This window comes from Rhinolophus sinicus, chromosome 6, assembly GCF_057876585.1.
Source record: "Rhinolophus sinicus isolate RSI-liver-muscle chromosome 6, RSI-T2T, whole genome shotgun sequence".
NCBI classification, from domain to species: Eukaryota; Metazoa; Chordata; class Mammalia; order Chiroptera; family Rhinolophidae; genus Rhinolophus; species Rhinolophus sinicus.
The window spans coordinates 6,712,638-6,728,157 of NC_142506.1; the positions used below are offsets into that span (position 1 = coordinate 6,712,638).

The 15,520-nt window shown below is 43.5% G+C and overlaps 1 protein-coding gene across 4 annotated transcripts in view; it reads left to right on the forward strand.

Annotated features, from left to right (window-relative positions):
* Positions 1-15,520, forward strand: part of HHLA1 (HHLA1 neighbor of OC90) — a 34,431-nt gene that overhangs the window by 4,035 nt on the left and 14,876 nt on the right. For 2 of the 4 annotated variants that reach the window (XM_074316311.2, XM_074316310.2), the window contains exons 2-11: positions 2,225-2,324; positions 3,415-3,471; positions 5,301-5,351; positions 6,578-6,637; positions 9,702-9,782; positions 10,294-10,377; positions 10,483-10,566; positions 11,990-12,073; positions 13,700-13,756; positions 13,857-13,943. In XM_074316311.2, coding sequence (XP_074172412.2) covers positions 2,246-2,324; positions 3,415-3,471; positions 5,301-5,351; positions 6,578-6,637; positions 9,702-9,782; positions 10,294-10,377; positions 10,483-10,566; positions 11,990-12,073; positions 13,700-13,756; positions 13,857-13,943 — 724 coding nt within the window. In that variant the 5' untranslated portion in view covers positions 2,225-2,245. Of the gene's footprint in view, positions 1-2,224; positions 2,325-3,414; positions 3,472-5,300; positions 5,352-6,577; positions 6,638-9,701; positions 9,783-10,293; positions 10,567-11,989; positions 12,074-13,699; positions 13,757-13,856; positions 13,944-15,520 lie in introns of all 4 variants that reach the window. The other 2 variants (XM_074316308.2, XM_074316307.2) reach the window with 1 other exon arrangement.

Consider the following 15,520-nt stretch of genomic DNA (forward strand, 5'->3'; position numbering starts at 1 on the left):
ATATTAGGTTTTGCACCTCTTCTTCTGCATTAACTATCCTTGGCTAGGCCTTGGAGCTGACGGCCTGAGTGTGAAGTCTGGCTGCCACTCAGCTGTTTGAGGACTTGGGCAAGTTGTCTGTCATTCCCAAGCCTCTGAGTCCTTCTCAGGAAGAGGGAGCTGATACTGATGCTGAGGGTTGCTGAGTGAATGGACCACCATACTGTACATAAGGCGTAGCATTTCCTGTGAGTGGCCCAAATGAGATAGAACTTCCGTGAGTGTCCACCTCTCTACTGAGTGTTGTAATTACTCTGTGTCTGTCTGGGCATCCTTCAGCTGCAAAGTACAGTGTGGAAGGTAAGTTTACTTGGCAGGCTAACCTAACCTTGGTTGATTGGTGATCCTTGTTACTTGGAAAGAACACAATGTTGAATTAAGGCTCTCACAGCTTTGTTCTTACCTTTCACATTCCCAGCTCCAGGGCTATTGCCAATAAAACATACACACGTATTATGAATTTATTTCACAAGACGGTTGAGCAGAATCCTGGCTTATCGAACACAACAGCACTTCTCAGCCCTTCTTCCAGGAGTGGGACTGGCTCTCTCACCCCTTCCATCCACCAAAATGCTTTGAAATGATCAATTCTGTTTGTTTTCCACATCAAACCTGTTCGTGGCCATCCAGGATGGTATTTTGAAGGGCAGGGGAGTAGAGTAGAACATGGTGAAAAAGAACACAGACTTTTGTATCTGAGGGACCACAGTTCAAGTCCCAGTTGTCCCGCTTAGAAGCTGTGTTACCATGACAGGGTACTTCACCTCTGCTCCCCAGGTCCTTCTCTTGTATAACAGAATAATCATTTCACAGGATGATTGAGATGGTAAAATAGCAGAGAAGAATCAAAAAGCAGAAGAAGAAATAACAGAGATGATACTCCAAATTGAAGGCTATGCATTATACTGTTGGAGAGGAAAAAAAGAGTTTCCTCTACCCTTTGAGGTTTAGGGACTGGGGTCCTGCAAATTCAACTGACAAAGCACAGATTTACAGAAGAAAATGTTTAAGACTCTAGTTCCCTTGTAAGTACTGTCTCTGTCCAGAAGAAACACCATTGACTATTTACCAATAATTAAAAAGCATTTTAAATGTTTATTGAAGTATCTTTCAATAAAATTCCAAAGGTGGGTCCATCGCAAATGGACAGCAGAACTTCTTAAAATTTAATTTACCGTGAAGATGCTTAGTTCCCAAGACATTATCCTCAACCCCACTTTCTCTTGCCTTTTTATCCCCTCCCCAGTTCACCTTCCAGATCTATTTCATTCTCTACCAATGGCAACTTTCAGCTCTTTTTCAAATCAAGTCTGTGCAGCCCGCATGTTAAATGAACATTACATTAATACCAACACATAGAGATTTTGTAGTTATTAAGTGACATTGTACGTCAGACAGCATTCTGTGTGGTGTCTGTCACACAGAAAGCACTCGGGAAATTGTCACCATTACTCTTATTAGTCTCAGCTTTACAGCTTTAACTGTCATGCTGATTCTGCACAGCAAATTCTCAGGAGAATTGCTGGGACACATTGCTGCAGAGAAGGAAAGAAGGTGTGAACACTCACATACACTCGTATATTAAATTTTTTCCTATTTATAAGCAGCAGCGATGTTGTATTTGGAGGGCATTTCCCTTCTACACAACCAGAAAAACCATGGAAAAGACATTGATTCTCCCTGAATATGCATGCATGCTTCTCTCATATTCCCAGATCTGCAGTTATGTAGGGCCGCATGAGTAATTCTGGCATGGGCTGTAAATAAAAGTGAGTGTGTCACTTCTTGCCAGAGCATTTAAGAGTTGGTGCATAATCCTCCAGCTCTCTCCCTTCCACTGCACAGTGAATCAGCGACTAAGGAGGCTATAGGGACCAGATGGAAAACTCTCAGACAGTGCAGCCTCCATTTACTGGGGTCCCCGAGTGACTGTTGGAGCATAGTTCCCCACCAATTTGCAGCGACTGTGGGCGACAAACAAGAAATCACCTTTTGTTGTTGAATTAAGTCAATGAGCTTGTGGAGTTAACTTGTTACCTCAGCATAACCTAACCTATCCCAACTATACAAAGCCTTTTATAGATTGTATTTCTAATGATACCCGTGAGTGTTCTCAAGGATATTCTGCATTCATGTGGAGAGTAATCCAGCCTGTTTCCTCCAAGTGCTTGCTTGCTTGTTCCAGGTGGTCCAGAATATCACGAATATGCCAGGCTTCCTGGTACACGGTCCTCCGGTGAGGCTATGCATGGGCGTAGCATGTGTCCTGTCCCTTTGGAACACAGGTGGGTCAAGAAGTGGCTGTTCTAAGCTTGGGTATTCATTGTGCTTTAGAGACTGGCGGCAGCCAACATCTCAGGCCAGAATCCTAAATGAGTTTGATTGAAATGGCAATCATAAATTCCCGATTTCTGGTTTTGTCCTTTGACTTGTTGAGTGTGAGTCCCATTTATGCAACAGAATTATCTGCATCCTCCACTGTTACAACTCTTGTCCAAACCATTGTCTTCTCTTTCCTGGACCTCTAAATCAGCTCCCTGGCTTCTCCTCTTGTCCCTCCATCATCCATTCTCTGCTCACCAGCCCAAGGATCTTTTTGTAAGTCTCGTTACATCACCTTCCAAGTTCTTCCCTCACCTCTCCCCACCTCAAAAAAAGTATTCAATGACGTCCTACTTGCTTTTGGGTCCTATCCGAAGTCCTTTACACGATCTACATGACCCTGCTCACCTTGCCTCTTCCAGTTCCTACAATCCCCCATCACCTGCATTCTCCTGTTCCATCACTGTTGCCTCTTTCAGTTCTTCAAAGTAATACTCCTGTGCATCTCAGATCCTGGGCACATCCTCTTACCTGTGCCCTGAATAACCCCTCAGCCAGTTAACCTACGCAAATGCCATTCATCCTTCAGATCTCAGCTGAATGTCGTCCCAGGGAAAGCTTTCGGATCATTGAGATTACATCAAACTCCCTGTTACACACCCTCAACATGCCCTTCTAAGTATCTAATATTGTTTGTAATAATATCCTGAGTCTCCATTTCCTTGATGTCTGCTTTTCCAACTAGACTATATGCTCCAAAAGGATGGAGTCTGTACCCATTTATTCATCATACTATCCCAGCATCTAACACACTTGTCTATTAAAACCCAGTGCTGAATAACATTATCGATTATTAGTATTATTACTGTTGGTCAACAAATATTTGATGACTAAATGATCGAATGAATGAACAAACCACATGTGGGATTTTAAGCAAGTTACTTCACCATTCCAGATCATAATTTTCTCATCTTTAAAATGAGTATATTGGATAAATTCTCTCGGAGTCATCTCTGGATTATAATCATTCTGATGAAAACTTTTTTATTTTAGTGTCTGCTATTAAAGAAGCAAAAAAGGAAAAGGTCATGACCTTCCTACCTGCAACAGGTAAATGGGTAGGTGGTCCTCTCTAGCTCACTCTGTCTTGGGTAAATTCCTCGGCTTTTCTGAGCCTTACTTTCTCTATCTGTAAAATGGAGATTGTGTTTGTCTTTCAAGCTTTGACAATCAGAGTTCCTATGAGTCTCTCACTGCTTTATGGTTCATGGAACACCTGGATTTTCATAATCTTATTAAATCCAAAGACTGTGACATTCTATTAGCAACAGAAGATTTCATAATGGGGGGTATTGTTGTGTGCCATCATCACTTTTGTAATAATGCCATCTTTCTTTGCCTTTTTGTTTCTTTTCTGATGGTCTAAAACTGGCTGTGCAGCGACATGGGGAATGCATTGCAACATGAAGGACATAGGAGTCAGGGGCTTGTGTTTCTGTTCCTAACTTTTTGGTAAACACACTGAATAGTTTTTTGGTGTGTTTTTCATTTTGGGAAGGGAGATGAGGATTACTCTTTATTTTTTAAAAATTTTATTTATTTACAATTAGTAGTTGCATGTGGTTCAAAATGCAAATGGTACAAAAGGATGCAAAGTTGAAATGCTCCCCCACTTCCTTCCCCACCAGAAACCAGTTGTACCAATTTCTTGAGTCTAAGCAGAGTACGTTTCAATCACTATTTCCCGTACTTGAGCCTCCAATTTTCTCCTCTTTAAATGGGAACGGCAATTCCTGCTCTACAGGTCGTCATAAAGGATAAAAGATGATAAAATACGAAGCATAAATGAGTATGGAAAGTACCAATACCTTCGGTCTTTTTATCCAAAAAGAGAACAATCGTTTTATATGATCTGTCAATTTATGTGAAAAACGCTTCTGTGTAGCGTCCTATTCAGAAAGTCCTGCTTCAGGTGTGTTTAGTTCACACGTCAAATATTGTTTTCAAAACCCATCCATGGGTTTGTAACTATAAAAAGGAGTGGCAGAAATCGTTTTTTCTTCGTGAAAGGAGTGGTGTTCAAGATACGTTCTTAGTTAAGAAGATGGCACAGGGCCCATCATTCTGGCTTGGCAGGTGTAGGCATCCTGTGAGCTCAGCATCCCTATGGCCTGGAGATTTGAACCCAATCATCCTAGTTCCTCACCTGAATGGAGACTGATTCCTGGCAAGGTAACAGGCAAGGTCCATCTCCGATCTCCCTGCGGCCACGTCACAGTGGACCGTTCAGGCAGAGTGTCACTCAGAGCACCTGAGGGCAGAGAGCCAGACTCTCCCAAGCCAGACTTCCTTTCATCATAACATAACCACCACCCCTCCCAGCCATATTGTTGGGAAGGGAAGCCATAGCCCCCCACCTACCTCTAACCCCAAAGCTCTGATACTTAACCAGAAAGCTTGATAATCAGTGAAAGGCCAAATTAGCTGACAACAGTTAATTGGATTTGAGTTCTAACAGTGTACTTGACAAGCAGGGAACAACCTAAGTGTCCATCCACAGGTGAGTGGGTGGAAAGTGTGGTATTCATATACTGGGGAATATTACTCAGCTTTGAAATAGAAGACCATCCTACCATCTGCAACAACATGGGTAAATCTGGAAGACATTACGCTGAGTGAAATAAGCCAGCAGAAGAACAAATACTACCTGATGCCATTTCTATGAGGAATCTAAAATCGTCAGACTCACAGAAACAGAAAGAAGAAAGGTGGTTGTGAGGGGTTGTGGGGATGGGAAACAGGACCACTTCCCTTTTCTGGGCCTCAAGTTCCTCATCCTTCAAAGGGAGTGGTGTACAAGGTGACGTGTAAGGATGTTATAAATTGTGTGAAGCTGTGGTTCCACAATACTATTTTATTCATGAAAACTTTTATTTCAGTGTCTGGAAATGAAGTTAAGGAGAAAGCTGGAGCTCTCCTTAGTGCAACAGGTAATTAGGCCAGCCTTAAATCCTGGCTGACTCTGTAACACTGTGACTCGGGAATGCATTTTTCAGCCTCTCTGTGACTTGGTTTTTTCCATCTGTAAAATGGGCATAAAGCGCTGTGGGGACAGAGTCCCAGAGAGCAGTTTCCAGGCTCTCGGCCTCACGTGGAAAGGAGCGGGTAGTAGATGGCCACCCGCTGTAACTAGTTGGCCATCAGCTGTAACCAGTTAGCCATTGGCCACTGATATAACTGCCATGGCTGAGCTAGCAAGCGTGGAGTACAGTTAGCAAGGGGTTGGTTGGTTGGCTGAGAAGGAGACTGCGGATTGCAGATTGTGTGGCTCCTGCTTCCTGTGTCTCAAACCCAGCCACCAGAGAGAAGATAGTGGTATGAATCCCCATCTATGGCTCCGTGGGTGTTCCTTTTTGGCCTCACCACATCCTGCGTTCTTGTGCAGGGAGCGGGAGCTGAGACCCCCACATGACAAGCATCTCCTCCATTGGAACGTAACCTGAAAAAGAATCATTGCAATAACAATAATAGTAACAAAGGCTGAGTGATTAAACGGCATCTCATCCAAAACAGTGGGTCTTTCAGGTCTTGGCTTTACGTCCCTTCCACAGGGGGCTTCTGTATCCCCCAGGCCATGTCGGGTGCTCTGAGACAGGTGCTCACAGCATCCCAGTCTTCCTTGTTTGATGCTCCTCAGGTGCAATTACATGTGAATCTCCCTCCTCCTACCTGAGCCACAGGCAGTAAGCTCCACGGAGGTGCGAGAACACCTGGTCCTTTCCCCTGACTTCTTTAAACCCAACACCTAGCGTATTGCTTGGCCCTCACTGAGTATTTGTTGAATGATAAAGGATGAATGAACACCTTTGGCGTTTCAAATTTTCCTTTGTCATTTTCTTCATTGGTACCACAAACTTTGCCAAGTGGGCAAGTGGCCTGCTGTTTTGGAAGGGCCCATGCTCTGCCGCTCTAGGAAGTAGGTTCTGATCCCTTCATTACCAGGACGCAGTTGTGCAAGTTTCTTCTTCTCACTGAGCCTCAGTTTTCCTACCCAGTAAAGGGGTGGGTAGATTAGCCCCACTGCTTCCAAATCCCCTGACCTATTTATTAAGTGATTCTCGGGGTCACTGCAGTAGAGGCCTCTGAGGCTTCTCCAACAACGTGTAGCTGGAGGTGGAGGCCCCCACTTCTCCCCTGAAGTCTTTTCTCTTCCCAGTGTCTGGCCTTGGAGGAGAGGAGAGGAAGGAAAAGGGGGTGGCATTTCTGGACACCACAGGTGAGTCCCTGCCCTCCGGGGGCTCCGTGGGTGGGCTTCGGGTGCTGAGCAAATTCTCCCACTTCTGTGGACCCCACTCGAAACCCCCACAGCGAGACAAAAGCATCTCTCCAGTCTGCTGAATACCTTACCCACACAATGATCTGAACATTAAGTAAAAGTTGTGAAAACCAAGGTTTGTAAAAACATAAAGAGCGTCCACCACTATTTCCACCTTGTCAACTGTTGTTTGCAAGCTTCAGGGAATAGCTGGAAGAAGGGCAGATTTTTTTTAAATTAAAGTTTATTGGGGTGACAATTGTTAGTAAAGCTACATAGATTTCAGGTGTACAATTCTGTATTACATCATCTATAAATCCCATTGTGTGTTCACCACCCAGAGTCAGTTCTCCTTCCATCACTATATATTTGATTCCCTTTACCCTCATCTACCACCTCCCTCCCCCCTTACCCTCTGGTAAACACTAAACTATTGTCTGTGTCTATGAGTTTTTGTTTCTCATTTGCTTGTCTTGTTCTTTCATTGTTTTTGGTTTATATGCCACATATCAGTGAAATCATATGGTTCTCTGCCTTTTCTTTCTGACTTATTTCACTTAGCATTATAATCTCAAGATCCACCCATGTTGTCACAAATGTTCCTATATCATCTTTTCTTACTGCCGAATAGTATTCCATTGTGTATATATCCCACAACTTCTGTATCCATTCATCTATCGAAGGACGTTTTGGTTGTTTCCATGTCTTGGCCACTGTAAATAAAGCTGCAATGAACATTAGAGCACACGTGTCTTTATGGATAAATGTTTTCAGATTTTTTGGGTAGATACCCAGGAGAGGGATTGCTGGGTCATATGGTAATTCTATTTGTAGTTTTTTTGAGGAACCTCCACACTGCCTTCCATAACGGCTGCACCAGTCGGCATTCCCACCAACAGTGTCTGAGGGTTCCTTTTTCTCCACAGCCTCTCCAACACTTGTTACTATTTGTCTTGTTGATGATAGCCATTCTGACTGGGGTAAGGTGATATCTCATTGTGGTTTTTATTTGCCTTTCTCTGATGATTAGTGATGTTGAGCATTTTTTCATATGTCTATTTGCCATTTGTATGTCCTTTTTGGAGAAATGTCTCTTCAGGTCCTCTGCCCATTTTTCAATTGGGTTGTTTGTTTTTTTGTTGTTAAGTTGTATGAGTTCCTTGTATGTTTTGGATATTAGTCCCTTATTGGAGGCACTGTTTGCAAAAATCTTCTCCCATTCAGTTGGTTGCCTCTTTATTTTGTCTATGGTTTCTTTTGCTGTGCAGAAGCTTTTAAGTTTGATAATAGTCCCATTCATTTATTTTAGCTTTTACTTCCCTTGCCTTTGGAGTCAAATTCATAAAATGCTCTTTGAACTCAGGGTCCATAAGTTTAGTACCTATGTTTTCTTCTATGCAATTTATTGTTTCAGGTCTTATGCTTGAGTCTTTCATGCATTTTGAATTAATTTTGGTACATGGTGACAGATAGCAGAACAGTTTCATGCTTTTGCACGTGGCTTTCCAATTCTCCCAGCACCATTTATTGAAGAGGCTGTCTTTTTTCCATTGTATGTTTTTTGCTTCTATGTCGAAAATTAACTGTCCATATTTTATGTGGTTTTATTTCTGGGTTCTCAATTCTATTCCATTGGTCTATGTGTCTGTTTTTCTGCCAATACCATGCTGTTTTGATTATTGTTGACCTTTAGTACAAGCCAAAATCAGGGAGTGTGATACCTCCAGCATTGTTCTTTTTTCTTAGGATTGCTTTGGTTATTCGGGGTCTTTTGTGGTTCCTAAAAAATCTGATGATTTTTTGTTCTATTTCTTTAAAAAATGCCATTGGGATTTTGATGGGGATTTCATTAACTCTGTATATTGCTTTGGGTAATACGGCCATTTTAACTATGTTGATTCTTCCAATCCATGAGCATGGAATCTCTTTCCATCTCTTTGTGTCTTCTTCAATTTCTTTCAAAAATGTCTTATAGTTTTCAGCATAAAGGTCCTTCACATCCTTGGTTAAGTTTATTCCTGGGTATTTTAGTCTTTTTGCTGCAATTGCAAAAGGAATTGTTTTTTGTATTTCTTTTTCTGAGATTTCATTGTTAGTATATAGGAATGCAATGGACTTTCGTACGTTGATTTCGTAGCCGGCAACTTTACTGTATTCGTTGATTGTTTCTAATAGCTTTTTGGTGGAGTCTTTAGGATTTTCTATATATAGCATCATGTCATCTGCAAAGAGTGACAATTTAACTTCTTCATTCCCAATTGAGATGCCTTTGATTTCTTTCTCTTGCCTGACTGCTCTGGCAAGGACTTCCAACACTACGTTGAAAAGCAGAGGTGATAGGGGACAGCCCTGTCATGTTCCTGAATGTAGAGCAAAGGGCTTCAGTTTTTCACCGTTAATTATGAGATTAGCTGAGGGTTTGTCATGTATGGCCTTTATTATGTCAAGGTATTTTCATAAGGGTGGATTTTAACCAAGCAGTGTCTTGCCACTTGTCTGCACATTACCCATATCTGGACGATGGCTGATTAATTGATGATTGATTTGGGTCCTGATGTCTGGGCCACATCCCAGACCTGAACTAAATCTGAGTCTCTGAGGTTGGAGCCCAGTCACCAGAATTATGCTATTAAAATGATCTTTCCAGTCACGCCAGTGCCCAGCCAGGTGTGAGCGCCTGTCAGACAAGGTGCTTATTCCCAAACACAGCGTGTCAAGAATCCTACCCTTTCCTTGGGCTCCCCGTTATATGTGCACAGAGATCCAATATTCCCTAATATAGGGGGTCCTTGTGCTGCACCCGGACTTCTTCCCTCTGCTCTGTCTTGTCACGATGTATGCCGTTGGCCGCCTCCTGCTGAGAGCAGGGACTGCCTTTTATCTTCAATCTCCATGTGCCTGGAATAGGCTGTGAGTTCAGTAAATGCCCAAAGAGGTGGCTCGTCTGCCTGGATGTTGGAAACGAGGAACTTTTTCTGTTACCAACAAAAGCCAGCTGGGGACATTATCTTCGAATCTCTTTCAGAGCTGCCTGCAAGGTCGGTCGATCTGTCAGAACTGAACCTGACAGAGCTGGTGAACGGGATGCTGAGCAGGGCCTTGAAAGGTAACTTTTTCTGAAAAGCACAACCCAGGCCCATTTTTGTCTTGTAGCAGTTTCGCTTCTGTACGCTCTGTGACCTGAGTGAGACACCTCACACCACTGTGTCCCAGCTTCTCCGTGTTCAGAGTGGAGGGTGGTTTGTCCTACCTAAATCAGGATGAGACTGAAAACACCCAAGTGAAGCAGGAGCTTTGCCAGCATTTTGAGAGCAAGCTAGATTCCAAATATGGCATATGTGCTGGTGTTTCTAATCATAACAATATTGTGAGAGAACAGCCAGAGCTTAAGGACCGATCGGGAAACATAGCCAAGTGATATCCATGTATTTTTGCTTTTTTTTGGTTTTGTTTTGCTTGTGTTTATTATTTTCAGTTTCTATTGTTGTATTGTTTATTTTTGTTATTGATTTTTATGATTTGTTTATTGTATTATGAATTTCTGTCACCCATGTACTCATTTACATTATCGTTCATAATACAAATTTGCCTGTTTCTTTATCTGATCTCATTGGCAGCCAGCCAGAAATTCTTCTCCTTGCTGAGTATCACTTCCTACAGCTCCTTCGCTTTCCACAAGCTTTCTGTGACTGTCTACAACAGTAAGTGCTACCCGGCTCTTCTTGGTGGCGCTAACGGTGAGTGGTGCAATATACGTTCCCCCTCCACCAAGTCCAGGTTGCTGTGTGGACTGTTTCTCTTCCCAGTTTCTAACCTGAAGACGGTGGACCCAGCCAAATTCCCTACACGGTACTGCTACTGTTTAAACAATCGGACCAACGATCTGTCAGGTGGGTGGAAGTAACCGTGACTTTGACACTCTTCTGATGTTGCCGGTGCTCTTTTAAATAAGTTGGAATCAATTTTTTCTCCTCAGAGCAAAGATAGGAAAATGCAAACTCTAGTATGCTTAAATGTGTACACATTTCATCGTCCGAGAGAAAGAATTCTTTTCTTGGTTTTTACGCTAGAGACAGAGGGGTAAGAACAAAATGTGTATGCAGCTCTATTTTAATAGCAAGATCTGAGAACACGCTAAAATATCCATCTTTGGGAACATGGTTCAATAGTCTGCCATATAAACAGGCTTCAGAAAAAACAGCCATAGACAATATTAGTGAATGGATGTGGCCAGAGTTGGTCTACGTATAGAAAAATGTCCATATTTTTAATTAGAAAAACAAACTTACAAAATAATATGTAGAATTGTACAACGTCACTGATGAAAAACACATGCGTATGTGGGCACTGGATGGATGATTACCTCCGAGGAGATTGGGGTTTTGGAGGGTTGGTTAAGGGGGGCTCGTGTTATCTGATTTCTTTTCAATGAGAGTATATTTGTGTATTAGTTATAATTTAAAAATTAAAAATATTACATGTTCCTTATATTGAGGGAATCAAAATGAAAATTACTCTCTCACCACTAATTCCTCATTCAGCAATTCTTTACTGAGCAAATACGAGTCGCCAGACATGCTTCTGTGGGGGGTTACCACACAGAGCAAAGGGGACACCCCTCCCCCCTGCTCTCATGAAACTTCGATTCCGTGGGAAGGGACAGCAAGTAAATAAATAAAGTGAACACACACAGTATGTTGACTAATAGTGTGACAGTGAGAACAACAAAGCAGGGGAAAGAGTGAGGAGGGAAGTGATGGTGGGAAGAGCTGCCGTGTGTAGGATACTCAGGGAAGTCTTCTCTAATGAAATGACGATTGAGGGGCAACCTGCAGGAAGTGGGGAGACAGCCCTGTGGTACCTGGAGACAGAGTGTTCCAGGCCAAAGCCCAGGCAGCAGACTGAGAACTGCAGAGGCCAGTGCGCTGGAGCAGGTGAGCCAGGGCAGAGAGTCATGGAAAATGAACTCAGAATTGTGGGGGTGAGGCAGGAAGGGTGTTGCAGATCATGTAGAAGTTTATCGGATAACAGGAAAACAAATCAGAAAAACCAGTATTCCATAATATGTTCTGGCACAGCTCTTCGGTGATGGAAAAAGAAAGGGGATGATAGTAGGGGGCCCAAAAGTTTTCTGCCTGCCTGAAGTTAAGACTGTTTTTATAAGTAGTGATATTTCTCTATACGACTGTTAATTTTCCTCCATTCACTGAACTGAATCAAACTTATAAAATCTACTCTGAAAAATCCAAATGCAATATACTTTCCCCCTCTACCAAGTCTCAGAAATTTAAGCCTCCTCATTCTGTCTTGCAGATTTCACAGCCCTACTGGTGGACATCATTGGAAATTCTACCAGCTACCTCACAGAGATTTTTAAGTCAACCTCTATCCTTTCAGGTATGTTTATCTTTAAAATGCTTGGCTATTTGCTATTTGGCATCCGTTGGGGAAGATTACCAAACCAGTAGACACCCCCCACTCCAATCCCTGCCATAGACCAGGCTGCCAGGAACGTTAGTGTAAGTTTTATTCAGACATCAATATGGTCCAGTCTCAACCACCAGTATTTGAAGGTTCCTTCTTCCCAGCAGAGCTATTCCTGGTGTCCAGAATATTGGAGGGAGAGTCCAAGGCTCAACATTGGGGGAAATCCAGGCAGACTCAAGAAAACAGTTTCTGATGGACAGTTGTGCTCCCATTTTGAGTGTGACAAAGCTGAGGTTCAGAAGGGTTGGCTTTTTGCTCAACATCATTCAGCATTCAGCTTTAGATTTACATGGAGCCAGACTATGCCCATGTCTGATGGACAATTGAGACAGACATGCCTCCTTTCTAAGATGGCTTCGTACAACTTCCAGGCAATTCACATTCCCCTGAGGACCCACTTTACAAAGCACAGATCTAGTCAGCAGCCCAACACTTGGTGTCATCAGCTACACTGTAGAGTAACTACTGTTTTAGAAGCAAGGAGATAGGGACCGAGAGGAATCTGAGTAGACGCTCTTAAGTGGCAGGGCCTCTTCTAAGGGCTTTCCATGAATTCTCTCCTTGGAGCCTCACTACAACCTCACTGGGTAGCTACTCTATTTATCCCCCACTTTACAGGTGAGGAAACTGTGGCACAGAGAGGTTAAGTAACCCGCCTGCGATCACTCTGCAGAGACAGACTTCTACCCCAGGGGATCCGGGTCTGAAGTCCATGGTCTTGGTCACTACGTTGATAGTGACATATAATAATAGCAGCACATTCGCAGTAACAATAGTATTATTATGACTATTTACTAAGATCATCTATCTGCCAGGCACAATCCGTAGTCTTCACACACATGATCTCATTGGACCGTCATAGCCGTCTTATCAGGGATGTATGGCCACCTGTCCACCATCCTTTAGGCAGCATCTTCAGGGAGGAGTATGTTTAGGAATTCAGAAGTTGTCCGACTTTTGGAGGTCTGACAGGGTGTCCGCACCGTACGTGATATAACACCTTCAGCAGCATCCAGGACAGGGTGCTGTCATCACACACATTCATAGTCATTTAGCGGAATGGTTGACCCTTTACATCAAGTGGGATAGATAAACAGCCTCACCTCTGTTAAGTCAGGTTTGGCCACCAAATAGTTTGGGTACCAAACTCACCTGAAACCTTCCAAGTTACAGAGATCTGGGGATTTGGAAATGGCAAATAAAGGACTGTGGTATTCAAATCTTGACCATTTTAAAGATGGGTAAACTGAGTCTTAGAGAAGTCAGCAGTTCACTTATGTTCATAGAGATAGTAGGTGACAGAACTGATGTCATCAGGAAAGCTGACCCCAGAGGCTGTGTCCTTAGCCATTACATTATACTGCATCCCATCTCCCCCAGAAACTCCAGGAAATCAGGGTTGCCTCAAAAGTAAGGAGTTAGCCCCGTTTTCCTAGAGCATCCTAAGGTAGGGATTTCCAGCTTAATTTTCATTTCGACCAAAGACTTCTCTGCTGCAGACCCATTGCTAAGGCTTGCGTGCTCCTTTGTCTACAGTGAGTCAGACAAATGAATCCGACTGCACCTTCATCTGTGTGATGACAGGAAAGGCAGGTGAGCCCTCAGCCATTCTTTGACCAACTCTCTGGAGAATTAAACACAGCCTTCCAGCAGGCAAGCCCGAGATTTCATCCTGTTGGTGGGACTTTTGCAGGAAGGAACCTTTCTGACTTCTGGGAGATGGCGGAGAAATCTCCTGTCATCAATTACACCTTTACCAGCAGCCTGTCTGGTGTTCTGGGTGAGTGTCTCCTCCCAAACCCTGCTCTAAATTCTCCAGACCAGGGTCCCATCTAGCAACCTGAAGAGTAAATGTGGCCTGCAGGTATCTTATTTAGCTATACTGTGTTAAAATCAGAGGATTCTGTCAGTTTTAAAATGTTTTAAATTTCTAGATTGTTTTGCAAAAGAAGACCTGGCAATGTTGGATGCCACCCCCCCCCCCCCCCCACACACACACACACACACACACGGCATCAAGCAACTGGAGTTTACTAACTACTGCTCCCCTCCCGCCATGAGGAGGGTCAGCTGTCTCCCATTTTCCATAGTCATTTCGGCTCCCTACTACCTTGAACTTTTGTCTCATATTAACTACCTGGCTTTGTTTGTATTTGCATGTGGGACCCTCTAGAATAATCAGCCCCTGCTCAACCATTCTCTGCCCCTCCACACACTCACCTACTCTTCCTGTCTTTTCCATGGCACCAGTTGGCATTTTTGGAATCACTTGTAAGCCCTCTTTCTCCCCTACATTGAACTGTCATTTCTAGCTGAGTGAAGTTTCTGGAATCTGGGTGGTCCTCCAAGATTCTCTGCCGGTGCTGTGATTATCCAAGTTCAGGCCCTCGCCATCTCCCTTTGGACTGACTGCAGTAGCCTCCTAACCAGCCCCTCTTGACCCAGTCTCTTATTTCTCCAAAGTACCCATCCATTGCCAGAGAGGGGTCGTCTTAAAATACGATTGGGTTGACTCTTCACTGCTCAGAACTCCCGTCAGCAGCAGAGGGTCCAAAGTCCTTTGCGTGGAGTACACCTTTACTGTCATCAAGCCCACCCTCATCTCCTGCTCTCGTTTTCCATGAATCTTCTGTTAAAACTACACTGACGTTCCTTCCTACATCTCCCTGCCCCTGCAGCTGTGCTCATGCTATTATCTTAGTCTCAAGCTCCTTCTTTACTTCGCCATATTTCAGAACCTAAAGTGGTCTCTAATTTGTCAGCTGCCGCCTCCTCTTTCGTAAAAATCCACCCGAATCAAAATGAATCTTCTATGATCCGACATCATAGCACTTGTCTGTCGTCGGGACTCTGTGTTACCCCAGATTACATCACAGTTGACCGTATATGTGTGTCTCCTCACTGACTGGTACTTGAAGGCAGAGACTAAGTCGGCCTTCCCCCTCAGTGCTTTGCATAGTACCTTATACACTGTAGGTTCTTTATGAATGTTTTGGAGCAAAGTAATGTTTATGATAAATCTCCAATCGCATTGCTGTGGGCTACCTCGATCTGTTTTTATTGTAGGGCTCTCTTAGTTATGCTGAGGAAAGAACCTCAGTTTGTGTGGAACGAGGCTGCTTGATAAGGCGATGAAATGGGCATTTGTGGGCTCTCTTCACCTATCTAATTCTGAGGACAAACCTGATGGTTGAATCAATCTCACTTCTAAGGGATTCCTTCCATGACCTTCCCTCCCCCAAACTCAATTCTGTCTCCTCTTGGGTGTTTCTTCAGTAAAGCTCTCCAAGCAGCAAACGCTTGGGAAGAGAGAACAAGGGGACACTCAGGTTTCTGTGCCTGATAGTCAGTCACCTG